The following is an 18,991-nucleotide window of genomic DNA, read 5'->3' on the forward strand; positions in this document are numbered from 1 at the left end:
ACGTTTTTAGATCATTGTTTGACGTAGTACAGTTTGTTGGTTAGTTTGTTTAGATAGCGCCCATCTATTATGCATATTTCATACGAATCTTTATTTCATTTTATCTTGTACAGCTGCTAGTGGGCCTCAAGTAACACATTTTGCTCCATTTCCATCAGAATGAACTGACATTAAACTCCTTGAATACAGTCGCAGCATTTGACCCAGCTGATGTGGCGAACCTGTTTGTCAGGGTTCTTTCTATGTTTTCTCTCCTCTCACTGTACTCCCCTCTCTCCCTCACATCTTTGCTGCATGCTCATATCTACCATCTCTAGATATTTTGGTTTTGGTTTCAAAATAAGGCCAGCTTGATTAACAAGATAATAAAGTATGCCATCTAATGAATAAACTGCATGCATGAGATGAATTTTAAGTTTGCAACACATGCAGTTAGAAGACAAAGGGTACACCATAGGATCATGTGATGTGGGGAAAAAGTAACAATTGAATGTATTTAAACATATTCAACATCTTGACACCATTATCAAAATATAAAAGTCAAATGCTATTTTTAAAAATGAAAATGTGTGCATCTGTTAGTTGTTGTTTTGTCTGCTTTTATTATTTAATATTTAATATTTACTATTTACCATTTTATAAACAAAGTATCATCTTATCTTTTACAGAAGCACATACCTAAGCAGTTGGTCTTCCAAGCCAGACTTTGTCACAGTGAAGTTGATGATGGTAACTTTAATACACACCTGGAGGATTACAGGAAAATATATGGCTTATATACATCAGGTGCCAAAAGCTTATCTCCATAGTATCAATTCCTCTGTATTTACTCATTCACTTGCCAAATATTTTTCTGCTCTCCTAAGCTGATGTTATATAAAAGGCGACAAAACAATGGGCGAAACAATCATGGGCACAAAAGTAGTCAAGACCGCAGCCGGAAGCCAAGGTCTGGTTGCATCATCAGACAGTGCTTGACTGGCACAAGTGTACAAAATCTCTTGCATTTGCTGTTTTATTTCTCTCTGCATTCTGCCAGTACTAAAAATATCAGATTGATATCTGATTGATGGAACCTGCAAAAAGCCCGGGTCTGACGGTGTTATTGTAGCAACAAAACCATGGTGACGATCAGTATGTCAGTTGCAAGCTGATCCTGACAACAGTTGTTGACAGTTAACAACAGTTGTACACTGAGAATTGCTGAAGCAGAAAAATAAACATTGCCTTAAGCCAAGGTTCAATCACAGGTTATTTAGGCCTTTGGCCTGTGTGTTTGTGTGTGTGTGTGTGTGCGTCCGTGTGCTTGTGTGTGCATGCATGTGCATTATATCCTTACTTCTGGTAGGTAGTGTGGGTTGGTCATCTTTGTGGTCATATAGAACCTGAAATTTTTGTCATAGTCGATGTCTGAGTCTCCAAGGCGGATCAGTGTCCGCCCTCCAGACACGAATGTCTGCTTGAGCAAGATGGGCTCCAGAGCCGGATCCAGGGTCTCCTTCAACTATACTCAGACAACGCAAAATGTACAAAAAAAAACAAATACCTGACACTGGTGCTTTGGGGAAATGCATGTTGACTTGAATAAATTCTAAAAGGAGGGAAGTAATGACAAGAAAACTTTTATCATGACAGTGCGTATGTTCCCACCTCTTCGAGCAGAACAGGCATGCCCATGCGGATGGCATTTTCCAGAGTACGGAGGAAATTTTGATCAGTTAATTTGATCACAATTAGACCGTGCTTGGCTTCCTTGGAGCGGATCCATCGGTTGGCCTGAGGCAGAGAGAATTAACCTTAATATAAAGTAAAACCATTACAGACCGTTACATATTTTTTAAGCATGAGGATAAGTGGCAGTACTTGATGTTATTTGCACGGCATTCTAGTCAGTGATGCTATGCGAGTGTCACAAGAAAACAAACAAGGGTACTGCACAGATAAATGTTATGTAGCACACACATATTGTATAAGGACGCTTTATATAGAAGTTGACAGAATTTCTGTCTGATCCATTTTTGCACTTGACAGCATAGGACAAGGGAGCCAAATAAGAAGAGGTTGAAGGAGGAGGAGGAAAAGGATGAATAAAAAAAACAGTTAAACACGACAAGAGGAAATTAGAGTTGTCAGTGGTCAAAGACTAGTGGGTAGTCAGCTTCAAGGAGGCTTAGAAGGCAAAGCCGTGACAGTATTTCCATGTTTTTTCTGGTTGGGGGAGTAGCACTTTTGCAGAATCTGCAGTGTTTACTAATGTGTCTTTGCGCATGAAAACACACAAATACTGTTAGAGTCCCAAACATTTTTAAGTACAAGCACAGATAGCTATAAATGTATGCAACTAAGGCAAACATGTAAACCGAAAACACATTTGTATTAAAACTATTTGACATTCACACTTCACTACCCACAATGTATGATGGCCCTAAGAAAACAAACAGATTAATTGAACATGACATATCTGGTCATTGGCGGAGAACAGAAAACCGTGGGTGTGGGTGTCTTGCGAGAGGGGACAGCATGTCACGTACCTCTGAAAAATCAACAAAGGTTTTGGATGACTGCATTTTAGGCTAAATCATTGGATTCCACCAAAGGTGCAAGTCAGGGACATAGATCTGATCAAAAATCAACTTAAGAGTTTGGTGTTGTGTTTACAGGTTTGATCTCTTATGTGTCCTTGCATGTAACTGAAACTACATTCATAACCATGGTACACCATGATAACCCTGAGTCTATAGTCCAATCTGTTCAAGACACAGTATTTCATAGTAATTGAAGAGCAGTGTTGTCATTGCTAGAATTATCTAGGGAGACAATTCTTAAATTTATTAATTTTCGTGATCATAGTTATCTTTCCCTTTATGGAAACAGAATACTTCCTTCAAAACCAATTAACATAACAAGTATCGGCTCAAGAGAGGTTCAGAGAGCCTGACTGTGGTGTTTACAAAGACCTCCACAGAATTATATTTTTATCTCAGAACTGATCCTCCTAAGACCCACACTGCACAAACCATCTGCACAAGGGACACGGGACACAACCCAGACATCATAAATTAAGGTTTAGCAACTGAAATACCTGACTTGGTTGGACCCCTGGGACCAAAGTCAAGGACACTGGAATTGAGAAACACCTGTCGTCTCCGACAGTTCCCCCAAAAGACTGCTAAAGGAGGCTGGGGGACGCTTTTATCAACGAGACAATATATCTTTGAATACAGTAGATGTTTCCCCCTATGATCATAAATAAGAATTATGGTGAATTCCCAACTCTGAAAGCCATCCTCTTCAGTCTGTTTCATATGTTAAAACACAGTTTCCACCAAGAACTTCTCGAAACAGACATTATTTCTAAAAATGATCATGCTTAAGTGCACTTTGTGCAGTGTGTGCTTCTTACATGTAACGGTGCAGATATACTTTTAGAACCAAAACTAATAGATCACAGATGAATCTAAAAGCTGCATCATCTGTAACTTCACCTGATCCTGCGGGTCGATCATAAGAGGCCAGCGACGACCCTCAGTCACCAGGATCCCATTCTCTGTGGAGACCGTGTCGCGAGGCAGACCTTCAGTGTTCCACTGGCGGATCACGTACGGATCACCCAGGATGTTGATGAGGCTGAAGCTGGCACTTATGGGAATGTTTAACTCCTGGCACTGTATTATCCATTGGTCAATCAGCTGGGGCGAAAGTGGCATAAATTCGAAAATAATTGGGTTTTTATTTTTTTCTTTCATGATTTAGTTTTAACCAAAATAATTTTTTTTAATTGCATTTTAAAAGTGAAATTTAAATTAAAAACATCTTGTTGATTTCCAATCCTGTAATACTTTTCCATTTGGACAATACAAACAAAGCCCATTTCCTTACATTGTGATGTGAACTTGATTGCACAGTAATAGTTATCCCAGTTATCTGAAATACAGTAACAAATACCTCTCCAGATTGTGTGACATGTTGCACCTACCAACTGCCTGTAGTGAGAAGTGAATGCTCCATAATAAGCCACACAAGCAGCTGCGATGAAGACGTTCCCCACAACATTGATTATCTCTTGTTCAAAGCAGGCGACACTTTCCTCCCAGCGTACTTGCTCATCACCCAGAGCAGAAGTCAGCTTTCCTGCTCTGGTCAGTCGAGCCTGTGTCAGGTCCATAGTGTTGACTTTCAGTCACATAGAGCGAGACAGAAAAACAAAAATAGGTTCAGTGATTTATTGAAAGTATCTAAAAGGGTGAATATGAATTCCTGGCATTTTCATAATAAATGAATGAACAAACAAACAAATAAATAAATAGATAAAATAGTCTAGTAAAAACTAGTAAAAAAGATGGAAATTGAAAACTCAAAGGGGAATGCAATCACCCAAATCCTCCTTCTCATTTATGCTGCTGTCAAACTGTTCCTGTAAGAGTCGGATCTGGTTCTCCACCTCTTGCAGCTTCGCTTGCTTTTCTCTCAGTGTTGCCATGGTCTCATCCAGCTCCGCCTAAATGGTTATTCGAGGAAAAAAAAAAGATTTCGGCGAGAGGAAAATGGACAATGATTTTTTTTCACCTACTGAATATTGAAGGGATCAACAAAGGCATACCTGCTTCATGCTGTTGTTGATGTTTTGCACGATATGTAACACTGTGATACAAAATTCCTCATCTTTGGGGTCATGGCATGTTTTATAATAATCAGTATCATTTAAATCATTTAAACATTATAATATGGGACACGGCCTCAATGGATACCCTGAACAAATTTGGATGTGGGGCAAACATTTGTAAGAACTACCCTCCGATACTCGATGTTCTTGCCTGGTGGACAACTGAGACTTTAATATCATTGTTAAAGGGGTGATATCCTTGATTTGACAAACCTGTGCTTTGGCCAGTTTTTCTCTCTTTGGTCCGACTTCCTTGAGGACTTTTGAGTAAAGATCCATGGCTCTGACCCACATGCACATTGACCTGCAGGCTTTGGATACTTTCTCCACCTTAAAGCGGAAACATAATATATAAGAAAATATAATTATACTATATATAATATAATCCCTAACCTCGTATTTCTTTATAGTAAGAAAAGAATAAGGCACTTCATAATTTTGTACATATCAGATGTATGATGATTTATGAGATATGTCTGAGTACGGGACCAGAAATTCAAACATACCCTCTCAGGTATGAAATCAGGGTTGTTGACATATTTTTGCAGCTTGGCCAGGATCTGGGGCTTGATATTGTCCTTGTCATACTCTGTCAGACGGCGTAGAAAATTGGCATCGCCAAGTAACTGTTTGGCACTGAGCCAGTCTGGCCTGTTAGGAAAAAGGAATTCCAATGAGGGACTGGTAAGATTAAAAAAAATTAAAAAAAAACCTCGAGCTTATGCCCAGCTTGAAAATATCCACATGGAGATGAAACTGATGTTTGCTAACTTAGATATATTTCATAACCTGCTTGGAGATTTTCTCCTGTGAGTTCATGACAATTTATTTTCTTGGAAAATTCCCCCTGAAAATTGAGACTTACTCCTGTGTTTTTTTCCCAAAAGAGGAAATTCATAGAGAAGAAATGCCCCCTGGAAAAGTCCTGAAATAGAGTATTTTTTTGGTTATTTGCTGGAATTATCTAACTACCTTACCTTTCTTACCTTATCTAACTACCATTATCTAACTTTTCCATTTTGCCTCATTATTGCTAATGTACCGCTGACCTTTGTATTATAAAGTTTTTTGGCCTGCCACTCTGTCACATCTGCAAAATAAAGGTGCCCCAGTGGTGAAGAGAGGCTGGTGAAAGGTTAGAAAGGCAGGATACTTCATATCCTGATTGATTTAGAGCAACAGTGCATGGGATTAATGACTGATGAAATTTAACGGTTGAAAGAGGGATGAGTGCTGAGTCAGGAGATGAGTAATCCTTCTAAAATTACAATAACGGATTAAAATTGACCCAAATCTCCCGGCACGCTTTAAAATGAGTTTATTATAACAATAACTGAAATTGTGTTTGCAGTGGTTATTCTAAATATACCAACATAATCCTGATCACCTTTTCTGAAGATGATGATACTTTAAGGTTTTTGATTGTGCCTAGTTATCAATTAATGAATTCATGATTTATACCGCTCATCCAGCACTCGGGGGCGTGGGGGAACTGGAGAGTATCCCAGCTGTCATTGGGTGAGAGGCGGAGTACGACCTGGACCGGTCGCCAGTGGATTACAGGGCCACATACAGACAAACATTCACCGACTTATTCACATGTCTCGGTTCTTTAGGGTCTCTGATAGACCTTCTGCATATTTTTGGTCTTTGGGAGGAAATGAGAACCTGTAGGAAACCCAGGCAGACATGAGGACATGCAAGCTCCACACAGAAAGGTCTGCTGTAGGCATGCAACTAGGGTCCTTCTGGATTCTAGCGAAAAGGGCTAAACACTGTGTCACTGTGCCTGGTTATAACAAATGAAGTGAGAATACAATGTCCCTAATTAGGAAAAATTACTTATGATTCTGTGTATTTCCCAGACTGGTCTTCTGGATGAATAATCTGACCAAAAAATAGTTGCACACTTAATGGAAATGGTCAAGTGCAAAGTACAAGAGGACCAAATCTAACCCTTGTTAAATTAATTTTTAACAATTTAGTTTTTACTGTATATCTTATTCTCCCTCCTTCCTACTATTATCTATCATTGTTATGTTTTTGCTTGAAACTCTGGCACAACAATTTCCTTCGGGATGAATAAAGTTGTTCTTATCTTATCTTATCTTATTAAGGTTTTTGCTGAGGGACACCTCAGCTGAAATAAAGGAGCAGTTAATGTAGATTTTTGCACTTACTGTTCTAATGTAACAATTCTACTCATAATTTTGATTATCGATTGCTTTAGGCCACCATAATCAATTATCATAAGCAGCAGGCTTTTCAAATTTGAAAGAGGGAAGTCCTATATTAATGTTATCCAAAAATCCATCTTGGAAATAATTATTAGTATTCAGGCAGCAAATGAGGTAAACTGACTTGGTGCTGAGCAAAATGCAGACGGCCTCCATGACGGTCATGACCAGGTCGGGGGGTTTGGAGAAGACCTTGATCTCTGAGATGTCAGCCTTGTCAAGCGAATTAAGGGCTTGGTTCGCACATTCGAGGGCTGGCAGAGCCTCATCCAGGTCCCTCTGGGCATCATCAGCTATAGCCTGGGTATCTTCAGCCTTGACTTTGGCCAAAGCCTCATCTTCTTTTACCACGCTACGCACCTGTATTAAGCATCAGTTTTTATGTTACATACTGGTCCGGTAAAGCGGACCCATGAGGAAAAATGAGCTTTTTCCTTTTTCAGTATGCTCTGCTTGGGAAAAAATATTTTGCGTAGCTTACATGTTTTTTTAATGAGTGCCTGTATTACCTCATCAGCACTCTCTTGGTCAATAGCCAATTTCTCCATGAGGGCATCGACATCTATGGATTTCTGTTTGAGAACTGGCTCCAGCGCAGACAGGTCCACTTTCATTTCGTCCACCAGTACATTTGTCTCCAGCAGCTTCGTAAGACCATTCTTCACACGGTCCTTAGCCTGTATACAAGTTTTTATTACAATATCATCGGCAAAAAAAAAAAAATCATCACAAATGATGTTGTCAGAACAGTATGTGTCCATTTTCCTCCAAAAAAAACTTTTATAAAGACTGATTAACACCAGAATGGAGGTATTCTCACTTGAATTAATGATTTTTGTGATGTAACTTGATAGTCAAACTTACAAGCACTAATTGCTGCCTCTTCTCCTCCAGCATGGACAGGTAGAGGTTAATGAGCTCCAGGTAAGAGGTGGGGGTCGTGTAGTAACGACGTCTTAGCTCAGCGTAGAATCGATCGGCCATCATTGCGACGCTGACATGTATCTCCACACACAAAGTTGAGAAGCACTCTTTGAGTTCCTCACTGCCAAAGTCCACATTCAGGAAGAATGCCTTCGATACAGAGAGCAGTGCCTCACGGGGCCACTGAGCATCAAATGTGAGAGAGGAGGATAATTAATGAATAAAAAAGCATTAACAACATTACAGAAACCGTACTAGTCCATTCCTAACCACTGTCAAATACATTATCCAGTTGAGTCATTTTAAAGAGGGAAACATTATTCCTTCTCTGATTTCAATTTCTTAAATCTGATAATTTCTCAGTTTCTTCGGTCCTCTATTAAAGTATCTTGAATACCTTTTTAAGACACTGCTCAAAAAAATAAAGGGAACACTTAAAAAACACATCCTAGATCTAAATGAATGAAATATTCTTATGAAATACTTTGCTCTTTACACAGTTGAATGTGCTGACAACAAAATCACACAAAAATGATCAATGGAAATCAATTGTATCAACCCATGGAGGTCTGGATTAGGAATCACACTCAAAATTAAAGTGTAAAAACAAACTCCAGGCTGATCCAACTTTGATGTAATGTCCTTAAAACAAGTCAAAATGAATCTGTGTTGCTTCCTGAGTGGACACTATGATTTCACAGAAGTGTGACTGACTTGGAGTTACATTGTGTTGTTCAAGTGTTCCCTTTATTTTTTTGAGCAGTATAGTTTATTGTGGTTTACGTTAAGACAATAACGCTGTTGGAGACAGTGATAAATAGCCATGAAGCATGTGGTCTGACATTTTAGACCTCATTCATTTTACCTGAACAAACCAATCTATGGTGCAGCAGTTGACCAGCGAGGGAAACATCCGACAGCGAGCTCTGAAGGCATCGCCCACAGGACTCATACAAAGCACAATGTGCAGCTTCTCCCGCACACGAGCAATGAAATACTGGAATACCTAGAGACAAGCAAACGCACAAACACTGAAGTGTTGATCTCAAGCAGCTGATGCATGTTCCTACCGTTTCCTTGTGAGCGGTGTGTTTAATCCAAGGTTATTGAAAGTATAACTTGCCAATGTGTGCAGTTTCAGGATGTTACCGGCATCATAAATAATGTTACTTTCTTTTTATGAGATGCAAAGTAGCCACTCTGTGTTGATCCTTCTTAACCTCTATTAAAGATATTTGAACATGTGAAGTATATAACATTTATGAAAGGAGTCTCTGCTCCTTGTAGTTGTTTGCTCTCTCGGAACAAGTCCTTGTTCTACCCTTGGTTTCATTTGGGTGTCAGAATTATGATGCAGATCCTCATAAATCAGCTTGAGAATCCAAGCTGATCTGCATCAGCTACAAGAAGCAGAGAATCCTTTTATAAATGTTACATGCTTAACATGTTCAAATATCTTTAATAGCTTTTCTGGTCGACATACTCTGATGTCAGAACAGCAGTTATAAAAAGAAAAAAAAAAAGGATCCCGTAAAAAATGTTGATGCCTTAATTCTGGCCTCAAGCAATTCCTGTTTGTTGGTGATAAGTCTTGCCTCTAAGTAAACACCTATTCCTTTGTGCATCCATTGGAATCAGTTATAAAAATACTGTCTCCAAATATCTCTTCAGTCAGAAGAGTGTTTCCCAATCCTAATTCCCGGGACCAACTACCTCAAATGTTTTAGATATCTTGCTTCTCTAACACACTTAATTCCAAAGCACCAGCCGTTATCAGGTTTCGACAGAGGGTTGTTGGTGACTCAGTCATTCAAATTTTGTGTTTTGGAGAAGGGACACAAATTAAACATCTGAGCTATCTGCAGAAAGGAAGCTCAAACATTCCCGCTGAAAGCACTGACTTGAAAAGTTGTCCAACAGATTCATAGTATGGACAGTCACCATCTTCCCACAGCTTAATTTCCTTATATCTTGACTTAACCCTTTCCCACATGCAAATGTAGACCAAAACATTCAGCATTTCATCGTTTAATATGAAGGGATGACGAGTGAGTTTCTGCAGCTTTACGTCGTTGTAATCAGAAGTGGCAGAAAAAAAGATTGGTTGGAATTTAATATATCATGTGTTTGTGTGTACCTCGTCCCTGTTCTCCTCACTGATTCCAGCCTCTTTGGCTTTTGGCCGGGTAGCTGCAAGCACCTGCTCCAGCTCATCTTTCTCAAAAAGGTTGGGCACCTCACCGGAGTTGAGCATGTTGTTGATATCCTCCAAAAACTCCTCCACCACAATCTACGAAATGTAGGCAGGACTTCTCAAAATATCTGCTTTGCACACATTTTTGCCGTCGATACTTCAGCCTTTGAACCTTACCTGAGTGTCTGTAAAGAGGAAAACTGTATCTTTTCCCTCCACCCCAGCCAACCTGTATAGCCTCCTCAGGTCCTCATGGAAGCTGTCATAGTTGTAGCCTCTGGTCAATTCGATCTCAAAGCACTGGTATCCACACATATGGGAAGCTAACCGGGTAAGTGACTGCTTCCCCGTCCCTCCCACCCCTACGAGCAAGGCGTTTCCTCGCTCTTGGCGAATCATTCGGGCAATCCTAGGAGAGACGAAATGCACACTGGTGTTTCAGCTGTGATGCTTTAAGCCGAGCACAATTTGCAAATAAAGTTGAAACTATGCATTATCTAGTATCTTCATATTTGAATTTAGAAGAGTGCTGCATATCCACCTTTTTGCTAAGTTGACAAAAGACTTTTTTTCATGGGAAAAAGATTAATGTCATAGTTGCTACATACCAGTTAGATATTTAATAAAATATAAATAATGCAGGAGAGGGTCTCTTTATTTTAATTGTCGGAGAATATGCTCCCCCTTCCCACCACACTACATTTATACCCGAGAAAAGATTTGTGCGGTGAGCCATATCATGAAACATTACTTCGGTTTCACAGATAGAAGACCTGGTCAAGACATCGATTTGTATCAGGACTCTCTCAAACAATTAAGAGAAAATTCATAGTCTGTAGGGTCAATATCTGTCATTCTAGCTAAATGAATATATGCTTCTTTCAAATAGTCAGCTGTGATTGCTCTAGAGAAAAAAAAAAGATATTACTACACATGCGTGGTACCTCCAATGTCCTAGAGACTCAAATAACCCTTGGGAAAAAAGCGTTTTGTGGAGAATACAAAGTAGTATCCACATATTACCTTCCACCAACTAAGTAGTCAATGCAGTTCAGAGGGGCTATTTTGACCTTGTATCGACACTTGACCTTAATGATACAAAACGAGTGGACAACAGCTCAGTGGAGAACATGTAAGATGTGAATGCACCTTCTAGGCGAGCCAATTTGGTTTAATTCACTCTGAAATTAGCTGATCTGGCTTACTTAGCAGGTGGAAAAGTGAGTGGCACGGATTGCCATTTAGTGGAGGGAAGATCAGATCACAACTGATAATCTTAATTCTGGGCGGAAACACACTGAAAGCTGCTCATTTATTATCGCTTCACGATGGTGTTAAAGCATGATAATATGTATTTCAAAAAGGGCCACAGGTTTCCATGTAGCTACCTTGAGACATGCTCAATGGCATCCTGGAAGAAAACCAGCTTGGACTCCTTGGAGAAGGTCATGTTATAATCACTGAGGTAGTCCTGGAGAACAGCCTGGATCTTATTCATGTCAGTAAGATCCTCATAAATGCGCTCATCCTTCTCTACACCCACCTGAGAAGGAATTTGTTATGGAAAGCAGGCGAATTGAATGAAAGATGGGATTCATTTTACTTTTAAGGGTATGAAGAATATTCATTTTATAGACAGGCTGACCTTAATAAAGTCACCGAATATGATGGGTTGAGTTACAAAGTATGAGGGCTCCAATGTTATATCAAAAAATTTACCTGGCAAGAAGAGAAATGAAAAAGTAACTTTCAAGTGGATTTTTAGCATCCATAAAGTTTTCCCAGAGAGCGGTCTTACTGGCTACGTCACAGACGATAGTGTTGAAATAAGTCTTATCCTGGTTGTTGATGAGTCGATCATGAAACACCCGCTGACATTCATGGCAGAAGAGACGAAAGATCTGGGTCTTGTCTCTTATCTGACTTGAGTCACTCTGTAGAATACCTAAACATCACCAGAGATATACACAAAAAGATTTTTTTTTTTTTTTTTTTTTTTTTGTTTCTATGGAGCTTAAACAGACGTGTGTGTACATTGGACGAACGACTGAAACAGCCAAATTAAAACACAATGTCTTGTGGTCTTGTTTTATAAAATACTGTACTGTAAGACTATGGTATGCAAATTTAAGCAGGCAGGTGCAAACCTTGAGGAAGGATGGGAACATTTTCACATGAGCATCATCAAAAATGTTTTTAAGCCGTTGCCACCATCAAAATTGTTTTGTTACTGCTGTTATCCCCCATTGTCTGTTGTCTAGCAGGTCAATGGGAGATGGTAAGGACTCTATGCCACACAATCTGGCTGGGTTCAGCTTTACATTGTGGCTCTTAAGTGGTACAACTACATTAATAACTTGTGACAGGAAAGCTGTTAAAAATAATGGTCAATCAAGATGCATATTTAATGCTAAAATATGCAGAATCCTGAAGTATCTTGGTGAAGATACTGGACTTAAATTTCTGGTAATCTTGTGTCAAGTGTTTCATTCTATTCCTCATCTTCACAGTTTAAATCCATAATGTATTCAATGTGTTTTATATCCAGGAATCAAAGTTATCGGTCAGATGTTAGCTATGCAAAAGATGGTCTTCGGCATACAAATGACAAGTGCAATAAATGGTTTCCATACAAATATGGATATTGCGCAAAGAAAAATTAGATTAATGCATACATTTCTAAATGCAGCTAATTCTAATTCTCATTCAGTATTAAAAGTAATTCAGGGTGAGTGAATGCAGAAATATTTTTATTATCAACATTTGAACTGCAGAAGGGAAGATTTCTCAAAATTAACTGTACATACCATCTTACTGTTCATTTAAAGTTATTCCTATCTTCATCCTAATTCCAATTCTACCAGTTTAAATCAGTTTGATTGGATCAAATAGAAATATGGAGTCTATATAAAAACAGAGATCTCATGTCAAACTCTGCACTTACACAAAAGTTCAGTGAAAGAAGACAAAAACAACATTCTTATTTTACTGGATGAATATGATTATATTAACCCCCCAATTTTTTATATTAGTAATAGTAGTAGTAGTAGTAATAATAATAATTGAAAACTCAGTTAAATGCAAATGTATCAAACTAACCAGGCACTGCACTAAAGTCTGATGCACCTGTTCTTTATTGAAATGTGGAAAGTTAAGGTGTACATTGAGATTCATGCATGTAAACAAGTTCACGGCTCACCTTGAACACACTTGGAGAGGTCCCTGAGATTAAAAACGTAGTGAGACTTAGCTGGTGTGGGCAGGAGATCCATGCTCAGACGGTTGTAAATCTCCACAGCTGCATTTACAATCTGTCCTGCACAGTCCATCACTGTCTGGGAAAAGTCACTGAGGAAACCAGACAATATAGCCTGAAGGAATATTGAGAGGGGGAAAAGAAAGAAAGATTGCGTCAAAGTTGAGATACAGAATAATTTGTGATTGTTGTGGATGATAATAGTAGTAGTAGGAGAAAGCTGGAGATAGAAATCAGCATGTCTCGTGATTGTAACGATACATGCTGTTGATATTGTGGTGGATGCTTGTGTTATGGGGGAATCTGTGTAAGTTGAGTGTTTGGTGAAACTGACTTTGAAAATCTGTTTGAGGTTGGTTTCTGAAGGTGTTGGCAGACACAGCATGCTGAAGTGGCGAATGAATCGAGGGGTCACGGGATTTCGTCCCCCACCCGGAGGAGCACATGCTGCAGCAATAGTCATCCCCTGGATGGGGAGGAGGAAAAGAATTGACTGCCAAATTAAAAGGATCAGCAAGTCACGGTCTCTTTTTCATAGGAATTATACTGCAAAATAGCCATGCACATTCGGGATGAATGTATTTTGGATCATTCTTTTTGATACATTAGATTTTTTCCTGGACATACAGATTTAGGTACAACTTAACATGGAGTAATGCATCAGAAATGATCTAGTTGTGACAAATACATCAGCAAGAACAAATGTTTTCATGGTTTAAGGTGATGTATTGTTGTTTGAAAACATACTCAGGACATATTTTAGATAAATGTCTTCCCTAATAAAACCTTAGGGTATATTAGGAGATAACAAAACATCATGGTTACATAAATACTCTGTAGTTTTACTAGCTGAGCAGCAGAAAATCATTTGAGAAATCCTGCTCTCTTGGTTAAGTGAGAGGCTAATCTGCCCCACTTTCCCCAAAAATATGTGAGGCGCCTGTAAAAGTTCTATTTAAAGCAACTGTTCTAACAGAAGAATGAAGGGTATGTTAACTAGTCTGTTTGCATAATAATAAATAGGGCAGAGCCATGCTTCAGGCCAGCATACAGCTGGACTCAGAAGCCCCTGGAGCATATGTATCCATGCATATTCTGTGTTGTCAAAATTCAAAATAATGATGCGCAATAATTTTTTTGTAATGATTTTTACCTGAATCTCCTTCCAGACAAATTTATCCCTGTCGTAAAACCCAGAAAAGTCTTGGAACTGACGGAGGAGTTCAATAGGGGGTTGAGAGCCATAGCTGTCCAGCTTGGGCATATTCAGATCATCCACAAACACCACTAGCTTCTTGTTACCAGGAGCGCCTAGAGTGGAAGTGGGGAATAAAACATAATCAGAGAGAGAGCAAGTGACAAATTGATGGATATACAAAAGTTGGAAAGTTGGAGTTGGAATATGGAGATGCACTGCTGATACAGGTACATAGACAACTTCTCAATGAATGAATGAATGTATGCATCACATTTGTATGCAAAATAAAAGTGCATTAACCACCAAGCATTATAAGACATTGTACAATAGATGGGGGTAAATGAAATAATAAGACGGCAAGATTTTACCAAGAACGTTTTTCCTCTTTTTCTCTAGTTTCGACTCAATGATTTCCTGTGTGCGACAGGACGAAGTCTGAGCAGAGAAGTTAATATAGACAGGGATGTAGCCTTCCTTCTCCTGGATGCTGTTGAGAAGACCCCGAGCTACCACTGACTGTAACAGGTTGCAGAGAAGAGTTCTTGAGTTAGCCGTATATAATTCACATATTATACATATTATATAATTTACACTAACACCAAAACACAAAATGATTCTAGCTTGTGTGTGTTTGTAAATATATGCATTGGGTTGCTTAATATTTGTACTGCATTTGAAAGTCCTTGCCTTCCCCACTCCGGTACCGCCAGTGAAGAGAACAGAATGTCGCACATACAGTAGTTTTTCCATCAGGTATCCAAAGCAGACAGTGTCTGTGGTGGGAACCAGCATCTCAAAAAAGGGTTGCTCGTTGCTGTACTGAAAGGAAGGGATTATCTTGTCCCATGGTTCCAGACTCTTGCTGCTAAAGTTGATGTACACGCTCCACAGGGATCTTTCCTTTGGAAGCTACAAAGGAGATGGAGGCCCATATTTAGCAAAGTTCTAAGGAATACATTGAAATGCATGCGTTATTTAAAACTCAACCAACAAAGACACATTTTTGTTGAATACATATTGAGTATGTAGTTTCATTGTGCTTGTGCGTGTGTGCATGTGTGCGTGTGAGGCAATGAGTGTGCGTCCGTGTGTGTGTGTTTGTGTGTGTATGTGTGTGTGTAATTCCTCAAGCTCCCCTGCTGGGAGCTGGCTGTATTGCAAAACATCAGGGGAAACATTCAAAGACGAAAGAAGGTGGTAGGCTCCTTTCGCTTTCCCCTTTAAGGTTCTACTTCAGTTAATAAAATGTCAAGATAATCCCATGGATGTTTTGAGTTTAGGCAGGTCACATGAAGCAGGTTCAACACTGGTGTCAGACCTGGGGTTGTTGGAAGGTGAAAACACCTGTGAGGTAGAGCTTTCCTCTAACTTGCTGCACAGAGATGCTTGAGGCATGGCCCTTAAACAAACCTTTCCTCCATATCTGCTCAACAAAACTCGGTAAAAACATTACAAATATCAAGCTATGTGTTGGATGTACAATGTACAATGTCCAGTTGGGGCACCAAAATGTGACAATCTCAGAACCAGCCCTCTTGGATGCGGAAGTTTAAATTTCCCCCATTGCTAAGTTATACCTTCACAACTAATGTAGCGAGATTGGAGAAGCGAAATATTCATTTGCAATTCAAGTTTTTTTTACTTTTGATCTAACCAAGAAATAAAGAAAATAGTGTGCTTTGAATGTTATTCTTATTCCCTCAAGTTGGGGAACAGCTCCTTCTTGTTATTAGCTTTGCCTCAACCCTTCAGTTGCAGGAGTGCTTTGTTTTATCATTTGACTGTCAAAGTTTGCCAATAAATGTTATACAATTGGGTAAACAAGCTCCTGTAGGACTACAGTGTATACCATTTTTTTTTTAATACATACTGACATCTTTCCTTTTTGTATTACAATCTCATAGCACCTCTGCAGAAAAGATTTAATAACAGTTAGAGGACCCTGAAAGATGCGTACATGTACAGTATATACCTTAGCATTGCTGTTGTCTTTAAACTGCTCTTTGACAAAGTTGTCAAAAGATTCCCAATGAGTGCTGTTCAGGTTGCCTCCGACTGCCCATAAGTAGCTAAACACGAAGGTCTGGCAAAGTACACTTTTGAGTTGCTTTGGGTCCTATCACCAGGTCAGAAAAAAAGACACACACAGACACAGATACAGACATGGACACACACATAGAAATAAATATAAGCAGTCAGTAATGGCCTGGTTCCAACGCTGTACACTTATTTTAACATATACATAGTATCTGCACTGATTCACTAATAGAACGAAACTTAATCAGACAAAATCTAAGCTGAATGTACCATTTGGAGGTCTGGACCATCTCTGCCCAGCAACAATGACTCCAGAAGGGAGCAGAGAGTGTTGACTTTACTGATGTCCACCTGCCGAATAGCCTGGGTGCATCGCTTCACCACAAACCGAAGACCCTTGTCCACATACTGCTCGAACAGTTCCAATAAGAATTTACGCACAGGATCTGGGAACTGGAGAAACAACAAGGAGTAGAGAGGTTTTTTTTTCCATGAGTTTTATAGTGAGCAATGAATGCAATGAAAGAATTAAGGTAAGGCAGAGACACAGGGCACACACAGAACAACCTGCATTGAATAAATAAAAGATTACCATACACAGGCATTGGCAAGATTTAACTAGATACTAATATGCCTTGAAACACACACAGATACAGGACTCACTTTTACCAAGACTTGAATAAATAATAGAGCTGAAGTAATTGAAACATAACTATACAACACACAATGCATATTATCACTGTCCCTTTTATTGGACCAGTTTGATGCCAAGCCAATTTGTCTTTAACAGGGACTGACAAAACATACATGGACTGGTTTCACTGTGACTGCAGAACCAAAATGATATGGAAATAAAGCATAATCATAACCTCTCAACTTTTATAATTTGTCTGCAGACAGCAATTTGTTTTGCAGCATTGGGAACAGCATAATAAATAAACACTACATTCTGCAAAAGGAAAAAAAGCAATGGTACAATACAGAATAGCAAAATACACTAGGTTGCAGGTCAACATTGGCATTGCCGCAAACATATAGCAGATCATACTGGATGGAAATCACCGCAATAGTTTCCCCTTGGCCAAGTGTTTTGCCTAATAAGGGCTCATTAACTCCTCGCCTGACCTGCATTCATGAGTGAAATGGCTGTGTAGATGAAGTAGCTCTAAAATCTAGTGCTGCTAATCGGAAACAATTTAAACCTTGAGCCAGAAAGCATTAGCTTTAATTCAGAGAACTGGGGATGGGTACTGTGGCAAAGGACGGCAGCTGCCTTCACTCCAATGAGCAGAGATCTAATAATGAACTCTTACATTCTACAATAACATTACAGCACATCTTCTGTAAAGTGGAAAATAAGATGAAATAGATATTACAGAAGATGGTGTGATATTGAGCAAGAAAACAAAATAAAAATCCACTTGATTACATAAGTGGAAATATCCCACTTGTATTATGTCATAGTGCCTTGTCTATGTTATCCATTTGTAAATGAACCCATTGTGCATTTTCTCCTTCTAGTATCTTGCATACAACGATTGAAATGGACAAGGCATGTTTTTTTTTTCTTCGTAATTTTCTTTTACGCATTTTACTAATTATCTTCAGTGTGCAAATTGTAGATGCATATGTGTTTGTGAGCATTATCGTGTTGTCATGAACAAACCTTTGGTCCTATACCACTGATCCATGTCTGGACATACGGCATCCATTTTAGTTCATCTGGGTCAATATACACCATTCCACAGCGACTGACCGTGGCTGGAGATGCCACAGCCAAGTCCTGGACCTGAGGACCAAATATGTTGGATTTATTTTATTCAAAAATTCTTTAACACCAAGATCTACAGGACAAAATGAAATGGGCTGATCTGGGAACAGGTGTATCACTAACCTCAAACACCATATGTATGGATGGAGTCAGTTTGATTCGTTCACTGTTAGCCAGACAGAGCATTTTATTGTCATCCAACACGGTATTCATGTTCTCAATCCACAGAGCGTCAACCGGTCCATCACAGATCACCCACTTGTGATCTTCAGTCGTGTCACTTACTGCATCACGAACACTCAGCGCCATTAAACCATCACGCCACTCCAGCGTCAATGTGTTAACCTAAAAAAAATTGCAGAAAATCTAAGAACAAGTATGTAAATCAGTGTTGATAATAAAAAAAACACTGCTCAATCTTGTCATACTAATTGCTGTACCTCTCCGTAAAGCTCTCCCATTGTGACAGATTTGGGGTTAAGAACATAGGTCTTGACTGGCTGATAGAAAGGGTTGATCTCCCTCTGGTCACTATTATAAAGGGTATCCAGTGTGTCTGCCAGAACTTTGTAGACACTGGTCTTACCGCCGCCCGAAGGTCCAACCAACATCACACCGTGACGGACTAACATGGTCTCGTAAAGTTGAATCACCTGTTGGTGACGGCAGTGAGGGAAAGTGTATATCTGAATACTGTGTATAACAAATTAT

General features: G+C 39.3%; 1 protein-coding gene across 1 annotated transcript in view; it reads right to left on the bottom strand.

The window, feature by feature from the left end:
* Positions 1 to 18,991, bottom strand: part of dnah6 (dynein, axonemal, heavy chain 6) — a 53,760-nt gene that overhangs the window by 17,967 nt on the left and 16,802 nt on the right. Inside the window, exons 36-62 of the mRNA XM_086142206.1 lie at positions 18,721 to 18,933; positions 18,404 to 18,625; positions 18,176 to 18,298; positions 16,780 to 16,962; positions 16,445 to 16,588; positions 15,160 to 15,381; positions 14,841 to 14,988; positions 14,428 to 14,585; positions 13,609 to 13,740; positions 13,218 to 13,389; positions 11,817 to 11,963; positions 11,664 to 11,737; positions 11,407 to 11,561; positions 10,196 to 10,427; positions 9,962 to 10,114; positions 8,690 to 8,830; positions 7,765 to 8,007; positions 7,410 to 7,577; positions 7,025 to 7,260; positions 5,170 to 5,314; positions 4,877 to 4,993; positions 4,375 to 4,498; positions 3,977 to 4,173; positions 3,486 to 3,689; positions 1,651 to 1,776; positions 1,340 to 1,504; positions 679 to 746 (exon numbers count right to left, since the gene is read on the bottom strand). Of these exons, the coding sequence (XP_085998332.1) occupies positions 679 to 746; positions 1,340 to 1,504; positions 1,651 to 1,776; positions 3,486 to 3,689; positions 3,977 to 4,173; positions 4,375 to 4,498; positions 4,877 to 4,993; positions 5,170 to 5,314; positions 7,025 to 7,260; positions 7,410 to 7,577; positions 7,765 to 8,007; positions 8,690 to 8,830; positions 9,962 to 10,114; positions 10,196 to 10,427; positions 11,407 to 11,561; positions 11,664 to 11,737; positions 11,817 to 11,963; positions 13,218 to 13,389; positions 13,609 to 13,740; positions 14,428 to 14,585; positions 14,841 to 14,988; positions 15,160 to 15,381; positions 16,445 to 16,588; positions 16,780 to 16,962; positions 18,176 to 18,298; positions 18,404 to 18,625; positions 18,721 to 18,933 (4,412 nt within the window). The remainder of the gene's footprint in view (positions 1 to 678; positions 747 to 1,339; positions 1,505 to 1,650; positions 1,777 to 3,485; positions 3,690 to 3,976; positions 4,174 to 4,374; positions 4,499 to 4,876; positions 4,994 to 5,169; positions 5,315 to 7,024; positions 7,261 to 7,409; positions 7,578 to 7,764; positions 8,008 to 8,689; positions 8,831 to 9,961; positions 10,115 to 10,195; positions 10,428 to 11,406; positions 11,562 to 11,663; positions 11,738 to 11,816; positions 11,964 to 13,217; positions 13,390 to 13,608; positions 13,741 to 14,427; positions 14,586 to 14,840; positions 14,989 to 15,159; positions 15,382 to 16,444; positions 16,589 to 16,779; positions 16,963 to 18,175; positions 18,299 to 18,403; positions 18,626 to 18,720; positions 18,934 to 18,991) is intronic.

This window comes from Fistularia commersonii, chromosome 35 (genome assembly GCF_037954325.1).
Source record: "Fistularia commersonii isolate RoL2024-O1a breed Wild chromosome 35, RoL_Fcom_v1.0, whole genome shotgun sequence".
NCBI classification, from domain to species: Eukaryota; Metazoa; Chordata; class Actinopteri; order Syngnathiformes; family Fistulariidae; genus Fistularia; species Fistularia commersonii.